Source organism: Chenopodium album, chromosome 10, assembly GCF_948465745.1.
Source record: "Chenopodium album chromosome 10, dcCheAlbu1.1, whole genome shotgun sequence".
Lineage (NCBI taxonomy): Eukaryota > Viridiplantae > Streptophyta > Magnoliopsida > Caryophyllales > Amaranthaceae > Chenopodium > Chenopodium album.
This window is the reverse complement of record NC_137843.1, coordinates 19,727,931-19,747,314: the sequence shown is the minus strand read 5'-3', so window position 1 is coordinate 19,747,314 and position 19,384 is coordinate 19,727,931. Positions and strand designations below refer to the sequence as shown.

The window sequence follows — 19,384 nt, the reverse complement described above, 5'->3', positions numbered from 1 at the left end:
GTGAAGGCAGAGTTGGAAGAGTAAGGTAGAACATTAGCTAACGTGAAACAAAATGTCGAAATTAGTATATAAATTCCTGGAATTAGAAAACGGGAAGGCGGTTAATTCAATTTTACACCAAATGAAGTATTTAAACTAGCCCTCTTAATTGATATTCTTATGATCAATCAACCAATTTTTTTTAACAACCACCACTACTAAGGTTAATTTTCTAATGGTACACAAAAGCTACTATACTCCCATCATTATTTTTATAAGAGGGCTATTTTGATGTATTCCCTTCATTGCTTGCCACTTGTGAGTATATTTGCACTTCATACAATGCTCATAGTTTATAATTTGAAGTAACATTTTGGAAAATTTGTTAAATAAAACCTTTTAAATGTATTTTTTTTATCAAAAACAACCTTTTAAATTTATTTTTTTTTCAAAATGAAACCCAAACATAATTTTTTTTTGTAAGTTAAAACCTGTAGCCAGAATCTGGCCGTTGACTCAATTTTTCCGACATTGACTCATCACGTGACTTTTTTTTTTTCCTCTGATATTTTCCCTCTCTCTTCTCTGTTCTACGACATTACAAGTTACATCCCCTCCATTGATTTCTTAAATCTACCATGGCTGAGATTGAATTAATGGTAGTAAATTGAACCAACTACTTTAGCCTTCCAAAACCAGTAAGTTCTCATCACTCACTTCTCCTAATCTCCTCTCTTTGTCATTTTTTTATTATTATTATTTTTTTGTACTGATATCACTCGTCACTCCTTTGTACAATACTACAATGGGTAAAAGAACAACTAAACCTGGAGCAAAACGAAGAAGAGGGCTATTTGCAAGATCTATCATAGAAGGTAATTACATTTATAGTGATTGAAAAAGGTGGATTGAATTATAAAATAATATTTTAGGGTTTATAATATTGCAAATTAAATATGAGTGGTAGTGGAGAAATATGCCTTAATTTATGAATTATTCTTGAATCAGTAGTAGAAAAAACGTAATGGCAAGCGGTTCAAACCCCCTAATGGCAAGCGGTTTTGAACCGCATGGGCTTAGGGGGCTTGCCATTAGCCATTTAAATGGCAAGCGGTTCAAAACCGTTTGTCATTACTAGAGAAAGGGCAGCGGTTTTGGCGCCAAACCGCTGCCCATTATGGGTATAAAAATTAAAAAAAAAAAAAAATTATTTTTTTCAAGAAATTGATACACAAACCAAACATATGTAAAAACATTAATATTTTTATTAATTATTTGTTGTAATATTACATTTACATCAAAAAAAAATTAATATAAGTAATAAAATTAATACAACTAATACAAATAATAAAATCAGCTCTATTAAAAAAAAAAAAAAAAAGCTCATGTTCCACCGTACCACTAGCCACGACCACCAACACCACCGGCCCACCACGACCCCCACCAATACCAGAACACCGGCCAGCACCACCACCCACCACGATCCCCACAAACACCAGAAAACCGGCCAGCACCACCACCCACCACCACCCACCACGACCTCCACCAACACCAGAACACCGGCAAACACCACCACCCACCACGACCCCCACCAACAACAGATTGACCCGAAACAAACCAATTCAACCACACATCACAATAAAATTAAAAAATAAAAAATAAAAACTGAAAAAACAAAATTAAAGATAAAAAAAGGGAAATACCTTGAATTCCACCAAAACATCGAAATTGGCTTTAAATTTGTGTTTTATGGGTCAAATTCGACCATAAAAACTCTAGATCTAGAGTTTTATTGTCGAATTTAACCTAAAAAACTTTGAAACCCACACGAATTTGCTCGAATAAGTTTTGGCTCAAATGAGGGTCTTGGCTTGAAAACCCTCACGTACCACCACCGGACTACCACCATTGAAACCCACACGAATTGGCTCGAAAACCCACAAGCACCAATGAAAGTCTTGGCTCGAATTAGCTCGAAAACCCACCGGACTACCACCGGAATTGGCTCGAATAAGTGAGGCGTGAGAAAGGAAAGAAAGAGATGATAGAGAAAGAGAAGGAGATGGAGAAAGGAGAGATGAGAAGAAAGAGAAGGAGATGGCGTGACAATGAAGGGGAGAGAGGAGAGAGAAGTAAGGGTGTGAGTGAGAGGAGAGAGAGCGAACTGAGAAATGAAGGGGAAAGGGGGGAGAGGAGAGAGAATAAGGGCCATGAGATGGGGATTGGGCCAAAAATTTCGACTTAGGGTTTAATTATTATTAGATCCCACTTTTTTTTTTAAATGGCAAGCGGTTTGGGGTTGAACCGCTTGCCAATATAACTAATGGCAAGCGGTTCAACCCTAAACCGCTTGTCATTATATATAATGGCAAGCGGTTCGCGCCAAAATCGCTTGCCAATGAGGTTTTTTTAAAAAAAAATGGGTAAATGGCAAGCGGATTTTTAAAACCGCTTGCCATTTGGGGCTTCCCATTACATGTTTTCTACTAGTGAATACATAACCTCAATGTATACTTTAATTTTGTAAACTTTAAATATTTGTAACTTTTTTATCCTTAGCTTGGTTGTTGGTTGTATGTCAATGGTCTTTTTGGATTCTTTTTGCCTTTTGTATTTTTATAATTGTGCAATTTAAGCCTTCAATGTATGACTTTGATATTGCTTATGTTCGTTAGATTTGAAATCCCCATGTTTCTATGTTTGTATCAAGTTTAAATTGATTATCCTTTGTTTAAATTGATGGAGCCAATTAACATTAAGCTCCAAAACTTTTCCACACCAAAAAAAGTTCAGTCCAGTAACACTGTCCAATTAGGTTCCGTGCAAGATCTTGAAGTAATTGATGAGGAAGAAGAGCTGTCAATAGACGAAGAGGACAACTGTGATGTGTGTTTAAGTGAGGACTCTAAAAATAATAGTGATGATGACTTATTTGTTGTGAATGTGGATCATGGGATTAAGGAAAGAGTGTTGAGTAGTGTAGGTGGAGTGGGGGAGTTTGTGATAGATGAAGAAATTGATGAGGAAGTTGGTGAAGGTAATAATATCTTGATTTCTATTGGTAGTAATGTTGAGTTGAATGATAGTGATGATGAAGTGGTGAATGTTCTTGAATCGGATGACGAAGCTCCAAATTATCCTTTATTTAATCCAGTAGTAGACTTCAAAACTAGGATTAATCTGTATGTAGGATTAAAATTCCCATCCAACACATGCTTTAGGAAGGCTCTAAGACATCATGCTATAGAAAATGGTTACAATTATTACTACTTGCACAACAATAACAAAAGAATCTCTGTTTATTGTGCTAAGAGGTGTGGTTGCCCATGGAAGAGAGCAAGAATACTAAAGTGTAAATGTAAGCAAAGGAAGAAGTGCAGGTTTAAGGTTCACTGTAGGAAGGTAAAAGGAGAAGAAACTTGGTAGGTTAAGAGTTTGAGGTTAGAACACATATGTGGTCATCAGCATGAAAATCCCAAAGTTACTTCATAGTATCTTGTTGAGAGATACTTAGATGATTGGAGAGATGACCCTACAATGAAACTAAAGAGTTTCATGAAAAGAGTTAGAAGAGAGGTGCAAGTAGAAATAAGTTATTACAGAGCTTATCATGCTAGGCAAAAGGCACTAAAAATGATTTTTGGTGATGTTGTTGTTGACTATGAAAGGGTGTGGGATTATGCAGCTACTATAAGGAGATATAACCCTGGAAGCGTAGCCATTGTGAAGGTAGAAGGGTTAGAGAAACCACCTCCTTTGTTCCAAAGGATGTATATTTGTTTACAACCTTGCAAGGAAGGGTACATAGCTGGTTGCAGGTCTATCTTAGGAGTGGATGGATGTCATCTCAAGGGTCCATACCCCGGAATATTATTAACAGCAGTTGGGAAAGATGGGAACAACAACATCTTTCTAGTGGCATGGGCAGTGGTTGAAATAGAGAGCTTCGAAACCTGGACATGGTTCTTAGAACTTGTTGTACAAGACATAGCTTCAGTGGCATCATCTGTGACATGGGTGCATGAAAGAGGGGAAGATTTGACAAACATGTCTGATAGGAAAAAGGTATTTAAGCGCTTCTTCATTTATGCATTTGTTTTTATGAAATGAACTCCACTTCTTACATAGTTACATGTACTAATAATGGTTTTCAACTCTTAATCAAAGGGCTTATTAGAAGCATTCAGAGCAGTAGTACCAAATGCAGAGACAAGATTCTGTTGTAGGCATATATGGTCAAATTTTAAGAACAAGTTTCCAGGGGAGATATATAGAGAACATTTCTGGAAAGCATCTAGATCATCTACACAGGTAATTTGCATTTGTGTATTCCGTCGTTGTTGTTAATTAAGCATTATTGTCCTTTGATGACTTAATCTCATGTAATTTACTTTGGTTTGCAGCATCATTTCAAACAACATATGGAAGCAATTAAAAAGTTAAATATAGAGGCATTCAAGTAATTAGAGGCCATACCACCATGTCATTGGTCTAGACATGCCTTTAGTTCATCTTCTAAGTCTGGTATGCTTCTCAATAATTGTTGTGAAAGTTTCAATAATGTTTTAAGAGAGGCTAGGACATTACCCATCATATCAATGATGGAATGGTTTAGAAGGTATGTAATGAAACGGTGTTGTGCTAAGAGGGAGGGGTTGGTTAATTTTGATGGGTTATAATGCCTTTTGTGGATAAAATGATCCAAAATGGTTTGCAGAAAGTGACAAACATGAACATAAATCAAGCTGACTTGCATGAGTTTGAAGTTGATGATGATGGAGACAGTTTTGTAGTTAATTTGCAGAATAGGGTGTGTGGTTGTTACAAGTGAACATTAATGGGAATCCCTTGCTTGCATGCCTTGGCATGTATCGTAAAGAGGAGGTTAAACTATGAAGATTATGTCCACTAAGCCTATCATGTCACTACATATGCAGCAACTTATGCTCCTGCATTCAAAGCAATGCCCGGACATAACCAGTGGGAAATAACAACATTGCCAAAACCACTACCCCCTCCATATAGACAAATGCCTGGAAGGCCCAGCAAGAAGAAAAGAGCGAAAGAGCCGGGAGAGGATAGAGAAAAACAGCAGGTGAAGAGAGCAAAGGCACAAAATAAATGCTCTAACTGTGGTGCTCTTGGCCATTACAAGACCAAGTGCCAAAATATGACTTTTCCAACTACAAAGTTAAAGGGTGGGAGGCCAAAGAAAGCACCTGGTCCACCTTAGGTTTCTTCCACAACCACTAGTCAGGAGAGAATCGAGGTTGCTGCTGAACCAAGTCCTGCACTAGTTGCAAGTCAACAACCCTCTACAACATCAACACTTACTCAACAAGGCAAGAAAGCTTCTACTAGCAAGAAAGCTGCATCAAGTACTGCTAAAAAACCACCAAACACGACAACGACCATCACTTCTGCAAAGCCAAGAAAAAAAAAAGGGTGATGATTTTATCCCCTCACAAACATCAACTACATCAGCCCCTCAAGATATATCATCCCAGCTTACTCAAGACTAATGGACTTGATTTTAAGATTATTTGTAATTAACTTAGCTACTTATATTGCAAATTTAATTTTTTATGATTGACGCCAGTTGGTTCCTTTTGTCAAACAAGCTAAGAATGTCCAATTTTATAGGGAAAATTACTGGTTCCTTTTGTTTAACAGAGCAAATATATATTACAGTTCAATAATTATTCATTCGGAAAAAAAAATGAGACATTTGGCATCACCATCATAGCTGAATATGCAACTTCATTACAGCACCATAATTGGTGAAATTAGTACAAACTACAACACTAAAATATCCATAATACTTATTTTTTGTACAATAAGCATAAAACACCATTCTGGTGAAACTAACTACTTCTAATAGTCTAATACTGCTGCATTGTTCTTAGTTTGTACTATATTTAGCTTTGAAAGATAAAACTGACAATTACAAACACAACAACACATACAACACAATCCTTAGCTGCTGAATTTTTATTCTCTATGCCATAGCCCTTCTTCCATTCCCTCTTTGCGCACAATTCAACATACCTTTAGTACGAATCCAATTGAAAGCGATTCTGCAGAATTTGATTAATTCTTTAAACTTAGGTATGTTGCAATCCTGCACTTTTATCCTTGCTTCCAACCATCATCTTTGCAAGAACCGCACCTAAAATTAAATCAAAATCCCCAAAATTTTAAAACCTAATTTGCGAAAACCCCTTTCCTAATTTCGAAATTGAATCACAACATAGATTATAGCAATTACTTGCAACAATTATGCCGTAATTGAATTTTTATAAAGTAATTACCACTTTTTGTAATGGTTTTTGGGCTTTTAGGGAAGAACAATGAAGGTTCTATGTAACATAATCATAGAACAGAGAAGCGAGAAACGAGATAGGGGAAAAACCAAAAAAATCAGAGGAAAAACAGGAAAAATAAAATAAAAGGGTAATTAAATAGGTCACGTGACGAGTCAATGCTGGAAAAATCGAGTCAACGGCCAGATTCCGACTACAGGTTTTAACTTACAAAAAAAAAATTATGTTTGGGTTTCATTTTGCTAAATATATATATATATATATATATATATATATATATATACATATATATATATATATATATATATATATATATATATATATACATATACATATATATATATATATACATATACATATATATATATATATACATATACATATATATATATATATATACATATACATATATATATATATATACATATACATATATATATATATATACATATACATATATATATATATATATATATATATATATATATATATATATTTAAAGGTTGTTTTTGATAAAAAAAAAATTAAAGGTTTTATTTAATAAATTTTCATAATATTTTTATAACCTCGTCAAAAAAAAAAAAAAGTAATATTTTTATAACAGTTTATAAATTTGGGCTAAAACAAAGGGTTTGGGCTAATTTAAAAAGTTCTGATCTTAGGAAAGATTAATGGGCTAAAAAGTGATTTTGGGTTGGAGTAAGAGTTATTCAAGCAATCTTCAAGTCTAATACGCAAACCCGGAGCACATTAGTTGGTAATGTACGTTTTCTCATCGAATTTAATATTAGGAGATACAATTTGGTGTTTACACAAACAAGTTGAGGGATCTAAGTCCATAATTGAAAGTTCAAGGATCTAAGTGCCATAATTGAAAGTTAAGGGATACATCTACAACTTTGGCCAAAGTTAAAGGACCTAAACAATGCTCTATTCGTTAACATTTAATCTCTATTTCAATATTCATATTCTGTTACTATACATTTTTACAAAAAAATCGTTTCTAAACAAACTTACATATCACGTGATGCTTTCCTCATTTACTAGGAGGGAGTTGAGTAACAAGTATTATTACTCAAATGGCGATCTTGTAATTATTAGTCCTGAAATTCATGTATGGCATTCCATAGCTGGCAATCCTTTCTTCTTCATATCTCTCTTCTTCTTCCGTCTTCACTTGTCTGCAAAAGTATAACTATGGTGAAATTCGTCCAACACCACAACACAAATCGTCATCAAGACATCAACACTACTAACACCGCAACAAACTCCGACCCCAACACACCACTTTCGGCGGCAAATATTTGGAAGTGAGTGGGACAGTCTTTTTTTAAGAAAAAATAAATCAATTTATTAATAAAATCAATGTATGACATCTACAAATAAAATATAAATTAAACAAATACATAAACATTGAATCAATCAATCAATGAGGGGACCACTAGTGGGGAAGAAAATAGTAAAATATTGCTAAAAATTTCTAAAAAAAAAACAAAAAAAAAAATGGAACAGATAATAAAATACAGCTGCTAAAGAAAAGTAAAGCAAGTAATAATTAAGTACGGAGGAAGTACTACATATAAGAGTACTTTTATGCTTGAGTATACAATAATCACGATTTTGACCTGTTGGTTCTCTATCCAAAATATAATGCAGAGGATATTAAAAAAATCAATAAGTCTTATATAAGGCAAACTTACGGTAATTTTATTGAAAGATGGTCAATCTGAGGACAACTTTAACAATTTTTATGGTAACTTTAATCCTTCTAAGAGTAACTTTTAATTTGTAAAGAGTTTAATTTATTTTAATGTATATTTTTTAAATACATTTATACATGTTATAAAAGCTAATATGATTAATTTAATACATTGTAAATATTTTTCTAAAAGTAAAATTTATGTTAAGAAAATAGTAAATTTAATATTACATAAAGATAATTTTTACCCATTTTACAATAATTTAATGAAAGTCCGCTTTAAATAGGAACTAGCTTAGACACCATGCAACGCATGGTAATTCTTAATTTTTTTAAAATAAAATTATATCTAACAAACAAATTTGATAAAACATACACACCAATATATATATATATATATATATATAATTAATTTGAATGTATATTTATACTCCGTATTTAAATTGAAATAAAATACTACTAGAGGCATTTGGAAAAAAAATAATAAGTGATGTTTTAAAGTTATTTCTTTAATATCAATTGTATGAATTAATTTTATTATTACTTTTTTGGCAAAATCTTATAATACTCCATTTAAAAAGATAATTAAAAAATGATTGTACTAATATTTTAGGTAAATGTGTATGAAAAAATTAAAAACACCAACCAAAAAGGAATTCATTTATTATATAAATAATATTAAAAAATTTAGAATAATATTATTGTAGCTGTATAATACGGAATATTATACAAATATTCCGAAAAAAAAATTGAATAAAAAGGAAAGGGGAGTGTTGGTCCCGTTGGAGGGAAAAAACAACATAAGAATGTGACACGTATCTAGGCTGTTCACATTAGGTTAACCGTACCGTTAAGCCTTAACGGTACGGTTAACCATTAGAACGGTTACTAAAAAACATGAACCGTAACCGTACCGTTAAAGAACGGTTAACCACAACGATTGACCGTTTTTTAACGGTATGGTTACCAGTTAACCGCTAACCATTAATTAAATTTTAAATCAATACTTTTTTGCTCTTCCAATAGTTTCAAGCCTAATACATAATTAAACATAAACAATAATAAGGGAATGTTCACATTTACTGAACTAAGTCCCCGTTCACTTCACCTTATTTTTGCTGAACTGAAATTATTTTTACTGAAACAAAATTATATTTGCTGAACTTAAATTATTTTTACTGAACTTTAATTAATTTTACTAAACTAAAATTATTTTTGCTGAACTGAAATTATTTTTACTGATTTTCTATTATAATTCTTCTTTAAGAAAATTGAATTTTACTGAACTGAACTTATTTTTACTGAACATAAATTATTTTTACTGAACTGAAATTATTTTTACTGAACTGAAATTATTTTTACTAAACTGAACTTATTTTTACTTAATATTATTTTTTAAGGTGAAGTGAACAGGGCCTAAGCTAAACTGAACTGAACTGATTGGAGCTGAACTGAATATTTTATGAGAGAAGGAAATTAGGAACTGAACTGAACTGATTGGAGCTGAATTGAACTGAAATGAATTTAACTGAACTTAAGTGAAATTAAGCTAAAGTGAACAGGCCCTAAGTTCGAATTAGTTGGATACAAACCGATAAATATTCTTTTAGAAGAAACTTACATAATTCTATATACTTTTTCCCTAAAAAAGTAAATAAATTTTTTTATTTAATCTAACCGTTTACTCATAACTGTAACCGTTAACGCTATATTTTACGGTTCAATAACCGTAAGTCCATAACTGTTTAATTTTAACATGAATTGATTGGACCTGAACTGAACTGAACAGAATATTTTATGAGAGAAGGAAATTAGGAACTGTACTGAACTGAAGTGATTGGAGCTGAATTGAACTAAACTAAACTGAACTGAAATTAAGCTGAAGTGAACAGGCCCTAAATTCGAATTAGTTGGATACAAACCAATAAATATTCTTTTAGAAGAAGCTTACATAATTCTATATATTTTTTTTCCTAAAAATGTAAATAAAATATTTTATTAATCTTAACGGTCAACCTATGGTTAACCGTTTACTCAAAACTATAACCGTAACCGTAACCGTTAACCGCTATATTTTACGGTTTGGTTAACCGTAAGTCCGTAACCATTTAATTTTAACAGTTCGGTTAATTAACCTATTAAATTTGCTGATTATACCGTTTAACGATTACAGTAAACGATTACGGTTTTTTTGCACACCTCACTCCCACTATATGTTTTAATATTACGCTATTTGTTGATGATGACTTTTGTTTAAAAATATCTGAAGTGACGGAAGCAGTGACAATATAACTCAAAAGAAACAACGATGAATTTATTACGTGCGATTGTGCGAAAAAACAATTGATCGGTCAAACCCATACCCCTTGCTTTTAAAAAACAAGACTTTCTGTGATTCATTCCTTGCAGTCCAAGAAAATCAAATTGAGGATCAAATTATAGTACTGTACACTATACTTTTTTTTCTCAGAAAAATAAAATTACGTTAATACGTAATGATGCTTTAATATCTATGACACTAATTTAATGATTGTCATCATATTTTTAGTGTACTATATGTCTATATTGATTATTTATATGCACTTATATTATCTTCTTTCATTATTTAATTATTATGCACAATTAAAATGATAAAAAAAAAAAAAATTAAAATACATGTGGGTGTAAAATGCACTTAAGGTTATTTTTTATTTATTATTTGATAATTAAATAATGATTATTACTCATTTAAGCATCAAAATCAGAAGAGAAGAAAAATGCATCGAATACATTGTGCAACCAGGATGAATGGATCGAACTTCTTATGTCGTGTTAACCTTGTCATCCATTTTGATCCATTCATCCTTTGTCATAAGAAGTATGTATACGTAAGAACCTTTGTCACAATGGATGAATGGATCAAACTTCTTATGTCGTGTTAATCTTGTGATAAACTTATATCTGATTACTCCGTAGATCATTTTGTATTGTACTTAGAGTAAGTTTAGCCCTAAGTTTTAAGATTTGGATGTGACATCATTTTTGGTGGTCCTCATTGTAAATGATGTCATCAAGTTCTTGTTAAGACTCACTAAGACTTGTCTAAATGTATCACTTTAGCCCTAAGACTCAAATATAAGACATATTATTATTATTATTATTATTATTTTTACATATAAAGAGATAAAAAAAATAATAATAAAAATAAAATTGAGGTGGGTCCCAATCTCAAGTTTTAAATTGAGTAATTTCAAGATTTTTTTGAGATTTAAGAAGAAAAATAGAGGAAGTATTAAACGTAAGTGTTAAGATTCAAAATAATGATGTCACCTCAAATCTTAAGATTTGGGGCTAAACTTGCTCTTAACCAATCACGATGATGTAATGTAATGCATATGTATGCCGACTTTACGTAGGTACTAGCTTAGGAGTCAATTCTTCAACATTTTATATATTTTTTTTATTGTTATTAGATGATATACTCCTTGGAGTCCAAGAAAAGAAGACATAGTGGAAAAAAAAAAAAAAAAAAACACTTTAATCTTGTCGTTTTATAGCCTTTGCAACCATATATATTCTTATAACTTATGTCCACTTTTATTCACAACCAAATCTTGATATTACTTTCCAAGTGTATTAACCTTAGCCAACCAAAACAAAATAAGATGTCCACTAATAAGAGTGATCGAGAAGCACAATTAAGAGCATTCGATGAAACAAAATTAGGAGTTAAAGGAATTGTTGATGCTGGTGTTACAACAATTCCCTCCATATTCATTCACCCAATTTCTAAACGATCATTACCTCAAAACATCAACTCTTCTATTGTTGATGATGCTAGGTTTCAATTTCCAATCATTGATCTTCGTGCGGGTGAAAATGATTTGGATCATAAGAAAAAGGTTATCGATAAGATTCGAGAAGCCTCGGAGACATGGGGATTTTTTCAAGTGATAAATCATGGGATTCCAAATATAGTAATGGAGGATACATTAAAAGGTGTAAAAGAGTTTTTTGAGCTTGATGATGAGGTTAAGAAAGGTTACTATTCAAGAGATTATGCCAATAAGAGGTTTACTTATCATAGCAATGCTGATCTTTACACCGGACCTGCAACTAATTGGAGAGACACTTTTGGTTGTACGATGATTCCTAATCCTCCTCGTCCCGATGAATTGCCTCCCCCTTGTAGGTTTGTCTCTTTTAATAATTCGCTTTACTTTTTGTATCTAGAATTAGTTGTCACGTTATTTTATCCTCCGGAGAAATGACAAGAAAAAAAAAAGAAAAAATCATTTAATATCATCAGACTTTTATATTCCTTGAGCTCTTTCATCAATTTTTAAGTAGAAGCAAAGTAGAAAATTTAATTATGTAATCCTCATTAAAAAAAATTTGATTATGAAACTGTAGGGAGATACTACCGGAGTATACTAGTCAAGTGATGAAACTTGGAAAAGAGTTGTTTGGGCTACTATCAGAGTCACTTGGGCTGCAACAAACCCATTTATATGACATGGGTTGTGCCGAAGGCCTAAACGTTTCGGGTCATTATTATCCGGGTTGTCCACAACCCGAATTGACAATGGGTACTGCAAAACATGCTGATAGTGTCTTCTTAACTATTTTGTTACAAGATCAAATTAGTGGTCTCCAAGTTCTTCATCAAGACCATTGGGTTGATGTTCCTCCTACTCCTGGAGCTTTGGTCATTAATATAGGAGATCACTTATAGGTAAATAAGTTAAAAATATAATTTGCGATTACAAGCTAAGTAATTGAGCTACGAGTTTAATGCATATTATTTAATTTCAGTTGGTATCAAACGATAAATTCAAAAGTGTGGAACACAGAGTACTAGCTAATTACAAAGGACCAAGAATATCAGTGGCATCCTTTTTCACCACATTTTTTCAAGAGACTTCTAAAAGGTTTGAGCCCATTAAAGAATTACTATCTGATGCAAATCCTCCAAAGTATCATGAGATCACGGTGAAAGAGTATAATACCTTCTCCCTAAATAAAGGACTTGATGGCACCTCGACCCTTCCACATTTCAGGCTTTAATTTACAGTTAAATTCGCGCACGTGCATACTCCCTTTGTCCTTTTGAGAGAGATTGAGATATGTTTTACTTTTTTACTACATACATTTTATGTGAGCCCTTTTAAATTTTTAAAGTTCAATTGGTTAATTTAACTTGTTGAACTAAGTTATGTTAAATGATATTTAGTAGGATTACACGGTTTTACCATGGCTTCTTAAGCGTGGGTTTTACGTGTAAGTTTACAAATAAAGTCAAATTTTATGGGTGAATAAGGGGGTCAGTGGACTTCCAACTTGTTTCATGAAGTTTGTATTTAGATATTAAATTAATATTGATTTATTGTGGCACAAGTTTTAGAAAATTGTTGAGTATTTAACAATTTATGCATGTTTTTAAATTATGTTATGGAGTTTGCCTTTCCTTTCATATGTTTACTAGTTATTGGCCCAAGCAATATCTTTAGTTTTTAGTTATGATTTGAAATTCTTTTTTTATATGAGTAATTAAATAAAATTCCAATTTAATTTTTTTAATTTGATACTAAATGATGCAAGTCGAGTGGCTTTGCGTGCACTATTGTCAGTGTTTGCATACTTCAGTTTTTGAGCTGTGAAAATTGCTCTATCATCAATAATCAATAACTTAATACTAAAAGCGAAACCAGTGATAACACATGTCATTACTGGTAATCATAGGTTAAAAATTTTCCCTTCATTTTTTCTTTCCTTTTTTTTTTTTTTTTTTGTCTTTTTTATTTTGTCAATTCTTCATGAAAATTATTTATACCCTATAATATTCACCTAATGAAATATTCTTATATGTATGTATTTTATATTAAGAAATTTTTGTAATATTCTCCAAGATTTCTACAATATTCTCATGCTAATATTTCTATAATAATCTCATGCTAATATTATAATTTGGGAAAGCCTTACTTCTATATTAATCTCATGCTAATATTTTTTTTTTATAATAGTATTTGATGTTTCATTATTTTCCTTACCTTACTAATATATTACGGAGTATAATAAAAAACTATGACTCACTCATTTTTAAGAATTTGATTTTTACATATAGAAAACTAAAGTTAAAGTTAACTAAACTTGTATAAACCAATGTGTATGTCAAACTACGTCAACAAAATAAGGACAAGATAGGGTATATTACATGGGTTCTAAATAATCAATATATAAACCTAATTTTTTTTTTTTTACATATTTATAAAGTCTAACATATCAATAGCCTTAGAAATTTACATGCATCATTGAAAAAAAAAAATTGTCAATATAGCTATTGTTTTTTAAGTTTATAATTGTAATTCTTTGTTTATATATAGTTGTTAAATTAATGTTATAGTTTGTTAAATAATTTTATAAAATCTGTGCATTACACGGGACTTTAACTAGTTAGGAAAATAAATATGGGTGTCGATCAACTGTTCTTGTTAATAACACTTTTTGGATCACAATTTGCAATTTTCCTTCCTTCCTTATCCTTACTTATTCTTTATACTTATAAAAAGTATGAGATTACTCTTATAAATAGTGTGCTATCATTTATACATTCAAAATGTGTATATACAACTTTTTTTTTTTTTTTTTTGCCTCCATTAATGTTATTTTTTTTTTTAAAAAAAAAAAAAAAAAACTACTAAGAATAGATGCGGACAATTATACTCCTAAAATATTTGTTTACAAGTTTTTTCCTCATTAATGTAGCCAACAACTAAAAAAGCTCTCGAACAAGTCTAGCAATGGCGGCGCGCATTATTTACCCTAGTTATGTTTAATAATAAAATTTGTATAAGATTTGAACCCTCAAGGCCTGTAGAATTTGTTATATACACCCGGGTATACCATATACCCAGGGTCATCTGTTTATTTAATCATAAAGAGCAAATAATATTTAAACTCATTTGTTGATTGAATGAGCAAATGACCCGGGTGTATGGTACACCCGGGTATACATAATAGGCTCTCCAAAGCCTCAATCTTAATTTTAAGAACTAAAATGTTACGGAGTAAACAATAAGCTATTGCCATATTATACAATGATATTCTTTCAATAAATATTTGGGAGTAAATATTGTGAAAAGATATGAAGGAATAGGAATATTTGTCCTTTCCCTCAAAGTATATCTAGCTATAAATACATATGTATATGGCCGATTGATTCATTGAGAATTACACTGTGAATTATTCGATTTGATCTTGAGATAATTTAGCAATATCCTCCTTTCTTTTATTATTGTTGTTAAAGGACCAACTCAACCAAAAGCTTAACCCGATGGTTGAGGCCTAGAAATATGTTTTATACTCTATCACGCCCCCTCACACGAGAGCCCGTTGGGCTAGAAGTATGGATGCAGCATGTGCCCTTCTCATACCCTTCGCTTAATATTCCACTTGAAAGTGGGGGGGGGGGGGTGGATGAGATTTGAACCCATGATCTTTGTGGCACGCCGGCTCTTGTAATCCCCCGTAATTATGTGAAATATAAAAATTTATTTTAAAATATTTATGTGAATATTTAACTATGATTATTTATTTACATAATTTATTTTACTATGGTATAATTAAACAAATAAAATTTAATGTTTATAAAGTTAATAAAACTATTTCATAAAAATTATTTCACCACCTATATTTTAATTATTATACAAGTCCAACCCGTTATTCATTAAGCCTATTCTTTTTCTAAAACCCACTCACTTTAAGCCCAAGTAACAATCCTAGTTTTATTAGAACTAGGAAGCTAAGCCACTATACTAATAAAACCCTCAAGGTTTCCCCTACTCAAGATTTATTCTAATCTACTACCCTCCTCCCTCAATTCTCACAACAAAAACAAAAAAATAAAGAAAAACTTGAAGCTGCTGCCCAGCGACCCGACGCCCAGCCGCAGCACCACCGCCTCCCTGCCGCCGCCTGCAATCACCGCCGGCCACCAGCCGACACCCCCCTTGCTGCTGCCCGTTCGCCCCTCTTCTTCCTCTCTTCCTTTATTTCTTTTTATTGCTCTATTATCTTAGTTAAATTGTTTAAAGTTTCAACCTTCAATTAAAATTTTGTTCTAAATTATATTATTATGGTTTGATAGTGTGTTTAGATTATAAAAGATTAGGAATTTATGAGTTTAAGCATGTTTAATTCATGATACAAATTTTCAGATTTTATATTAAGGTATAATTTAGGGTTTAAATATTGATTTTTCATGTTTTAGGGTTTAAAAACGTGTTAAACAAGTTACTTATCAATAAATCATTTCATAATGACAAAACCCACAATTTTATACTTAAAATTAATTTTCAGATTATATATTTTGTGAAATTTGAGTTTTATGTTGTTTATTTGAAGGGTTTTAAGGTTTAATGTGTAATACACTATTCTAATTATTGAATTATGAATGTAGATCTTCAAAAGTTTGAAATTTATAATTTAAATTAATTTTCAGATTTTATATAATCTGATTTTTATTAGTTTTGAGCCAAAAATAAAGTTTTAGAATGCTTCTATACGCTTTAAACAACTATTTATGCAATATGATAAGTATAGATTATTTGGATTGCAAAAACTATTAATAAAACAAATTTTCAGCATATGTTAGTAAGTTAAACTTGCTGTAATTTTATATTATACACTATATTTTCATGATTTTAACATATAAACTAATAGTTGGGATGTTATATTATTATTATTATTGACTAAGGGGAACAATTTAAAAGCTTTATTTTGATGATTTAAGAGGTTTTAAAGTAGTCTAGTATTGCTGTAAATTTATTTGCTTGGGTATTGATTTATTTCTTATTGTTTGATTTAGGAGAGGACTTTGTAGAAGGCGACTTCTAGTTTTAAAGTGGCCAATCGAATTGTTTACACAAGGTACGTACAAGTTACGAAACCTTGCTTTTAGGTGCATGTTTAAGGATGGATCGAGAACTTAGTATCATGTATAGGGATGACTGGGTTAAATTGTTTGGTTAACATTGTGATTTCCATATGTTGTGCACTATTCTATATTACAAGTGTTGTTTATGCTCTAATTATGCAAGGTGCGCTTAGAGGCAAAGGTATGTGTTTGGTGAAATGATTCATTTATTACTCGTTTTGATCATGGAGATAGAATGAGTAGAGGAGGAAATTTAAGTCTTATATGACGAGGTTAAGTGCACTAAAGGTGTTTATACACCGAGGTAGTTAAAGGATTAAATAATAAATGTTGTTTGTCACTAATAAATCAAGAATTGAAATTGGAAACTTGCCTTGCTTGATTGAATTGATATTGGAATGTTTGTATTGTTATGCATATGAGTCCTCACCAAGTCTAAACTTGTAAATCACGTAAAGTGCAAGATGGATGAGCAATAAAACTCTGGATTTGTGCACATCTGGAGTAATGACAATCAGGGGTTGGGGTACACGGGGTATTAGCCGTGCACTTTTCTCGAGGCCGTCTGATCTACGAGTCTCTTATTTCAAATAATTTTCAAAAACTAGGAGTTAGGTGAGATCTCATACTAACTACAGTCACGGAGTCGCGCCCGTGGTCGTTGGATGTTTATTGATGTTTCCGAAAGAAGGCATGGGGTTTTTATTTTATTGATGTTCCAAATGGAGCATGGGTTGGACAACCTTGTCTATTTCTTAATCCAACGAAAAAAAAATAATGATTTACCTATTATTAATTAATGGAGTCTTAGTAATATAAATAGTTGAATCATGTGTCGAGTCTATAAACTAATGATGCGTGATGATTGATTATTAGTAGCATGTTAGGGATTCCTTTTATGTTTTGCAGCTTGTATGTACTCAGCTTTGCTGATTGTGTGCTTTGTGTGTCTTTCTTTGGTCATGGCCTTCGTCTTTCAATGACCCTGTGACGATCCAATTTTTACACTTGTAATATTGGGGAGCAGATTAACCACAGGTTTTTACACATGCAGCATCCGTTTCTAGATGGTGGGATCTTGAGTGGAGTGTTGGTTGCTTTCTTATTTTTATTGTTTTTTTTTTAAAAAAGTTATTAAAACTCAACTTTACTTTCGTACTATTTCTATTGGTTTGAGTTTTGAATAAGTGCCTTAATGGTTCCAAGTTGTAAGGTTTGGTTTGGTATTGGTTATTAGTTTTGAGACTTATATATAATTGATTTAGTTTTCCGCTGCTATTTTCTGAAAAGCCTTAACGTTTGAACACGTGGCGGTAGTACGCCAGTAATTCTCTTGAATATTGTTCAGGGTCCTCACAGGTTTAAAGAGAGAATTATTGGGGTGTTACAGCTCTGATACCATGTTAGAGGACCAACTTAACTAAAAGCTTAAGCTAATAGTTGAGGCCCAGTAATATGTTTTATGCCCAAAAAGTACTTCAAAGGACCAAGACCCTTCATCTTGAAACAATTACAAAGATAAGCCTTGAACACAGTCACTGCAGCGAATTCATTCCTAGAAATAATAAGATCATCAACATAAACTAAGACATTAAGTTGAACATTGCCGTTAGTGTATGTGAAAAGAGAATAATCAGAGTAAGACTGAAGCAAATTGTACCCTTTCAGAGTCGTAGTCAGTTTTGCAAACCAACACCTCGGATCTTGTTTCAAACCATACAAAGACTTTCTCAAGCGACACACTTAACTCAAATCCGATCTCTAAAAACCGGGAGGTAATTTCATGTACACCTTCTCATCCAGATCGCCATGTAAAAAGGAATTATGGACATACATCTGATGAAGCTCCCAATTTTTAGAAACAACTATAGCAAGAAAAGCCCGAATTGTAGTCATTTTTGCAACTGGTGCAAAAAGTCTCACCATAATCTATACCTTCTTGTTGATGATTACCAAAGACAACTAAGCGAGAACTTAGACGTTCAATCTCACCATTAGACAAAAATTTCGTCTTGCATACCTATTGATTGCCTAGAGCTTTCTTGCTGGGAGGAAGGCGCTCTAAGGTCCAAGTCCCGTTATCTTCTAATGCCCTTATTTCATCTTTCATTGAACATCGCCAACCATCAGATTTCATGGATTCCTCAAAAGATCTTGGATATTTTCCCTGAACAACAGCTGCAAGAAACTTGCGATAATTCACAGAAAACATGTCACAATTTATATAATGTGCTAAAGGATATGGCGTACCTGAAGGAATGTTGGAGGATGGAGTGGACAGAGACGGACTATTAGCAAAAACGGAATGAGTTACGTAATCTCGAAGCTTAACCGAAGGAATTTTCTCACGAAGACCCCTTCCCAAGGCCCCCTGCTGAAGCAACTCAGCACCTATGGGCTGCTCGGTGTGAGCCTGATGCTGCTCGGTAGTAGCAGTGCTACTGCTGTGAGACTCGCCAGGGCCAGCAT

At 32.3% G+C, this 19,384-nt stretch overlaps 1 protein-coding gene across 1 annotated transcript; it reads left to right on the top strand.

The window, feature by feature from the left end:
• The first annotated feature begins 11,617 nt into the window (after positions 1-11,617).
• Positions 11,618-13,332, top strand: LOC145563761 (1-aminocyclopropane-1-carboxylate oxidase homolog 1-like). The gene is made up of 3 exons (XM_081624187.1): positions 11,618-12,172; positions 12,394-12,715; positions 12,796-13,332. The coding sequence occupies exons 1-2, from the start codon at positions 11,646-11,648 to the stop codon at positions 12,713-12,715; spliced, it is 849 nt and encodes a 282-aa protein (XP_081480313.1). The 5' UTR covers positions 11,618-11,645; the 3' UTR covers positions 12,796-13,332.
• The last annotated feature ends 6,052 nt before the right edge of the window (positions 13,333-19,384 follow it).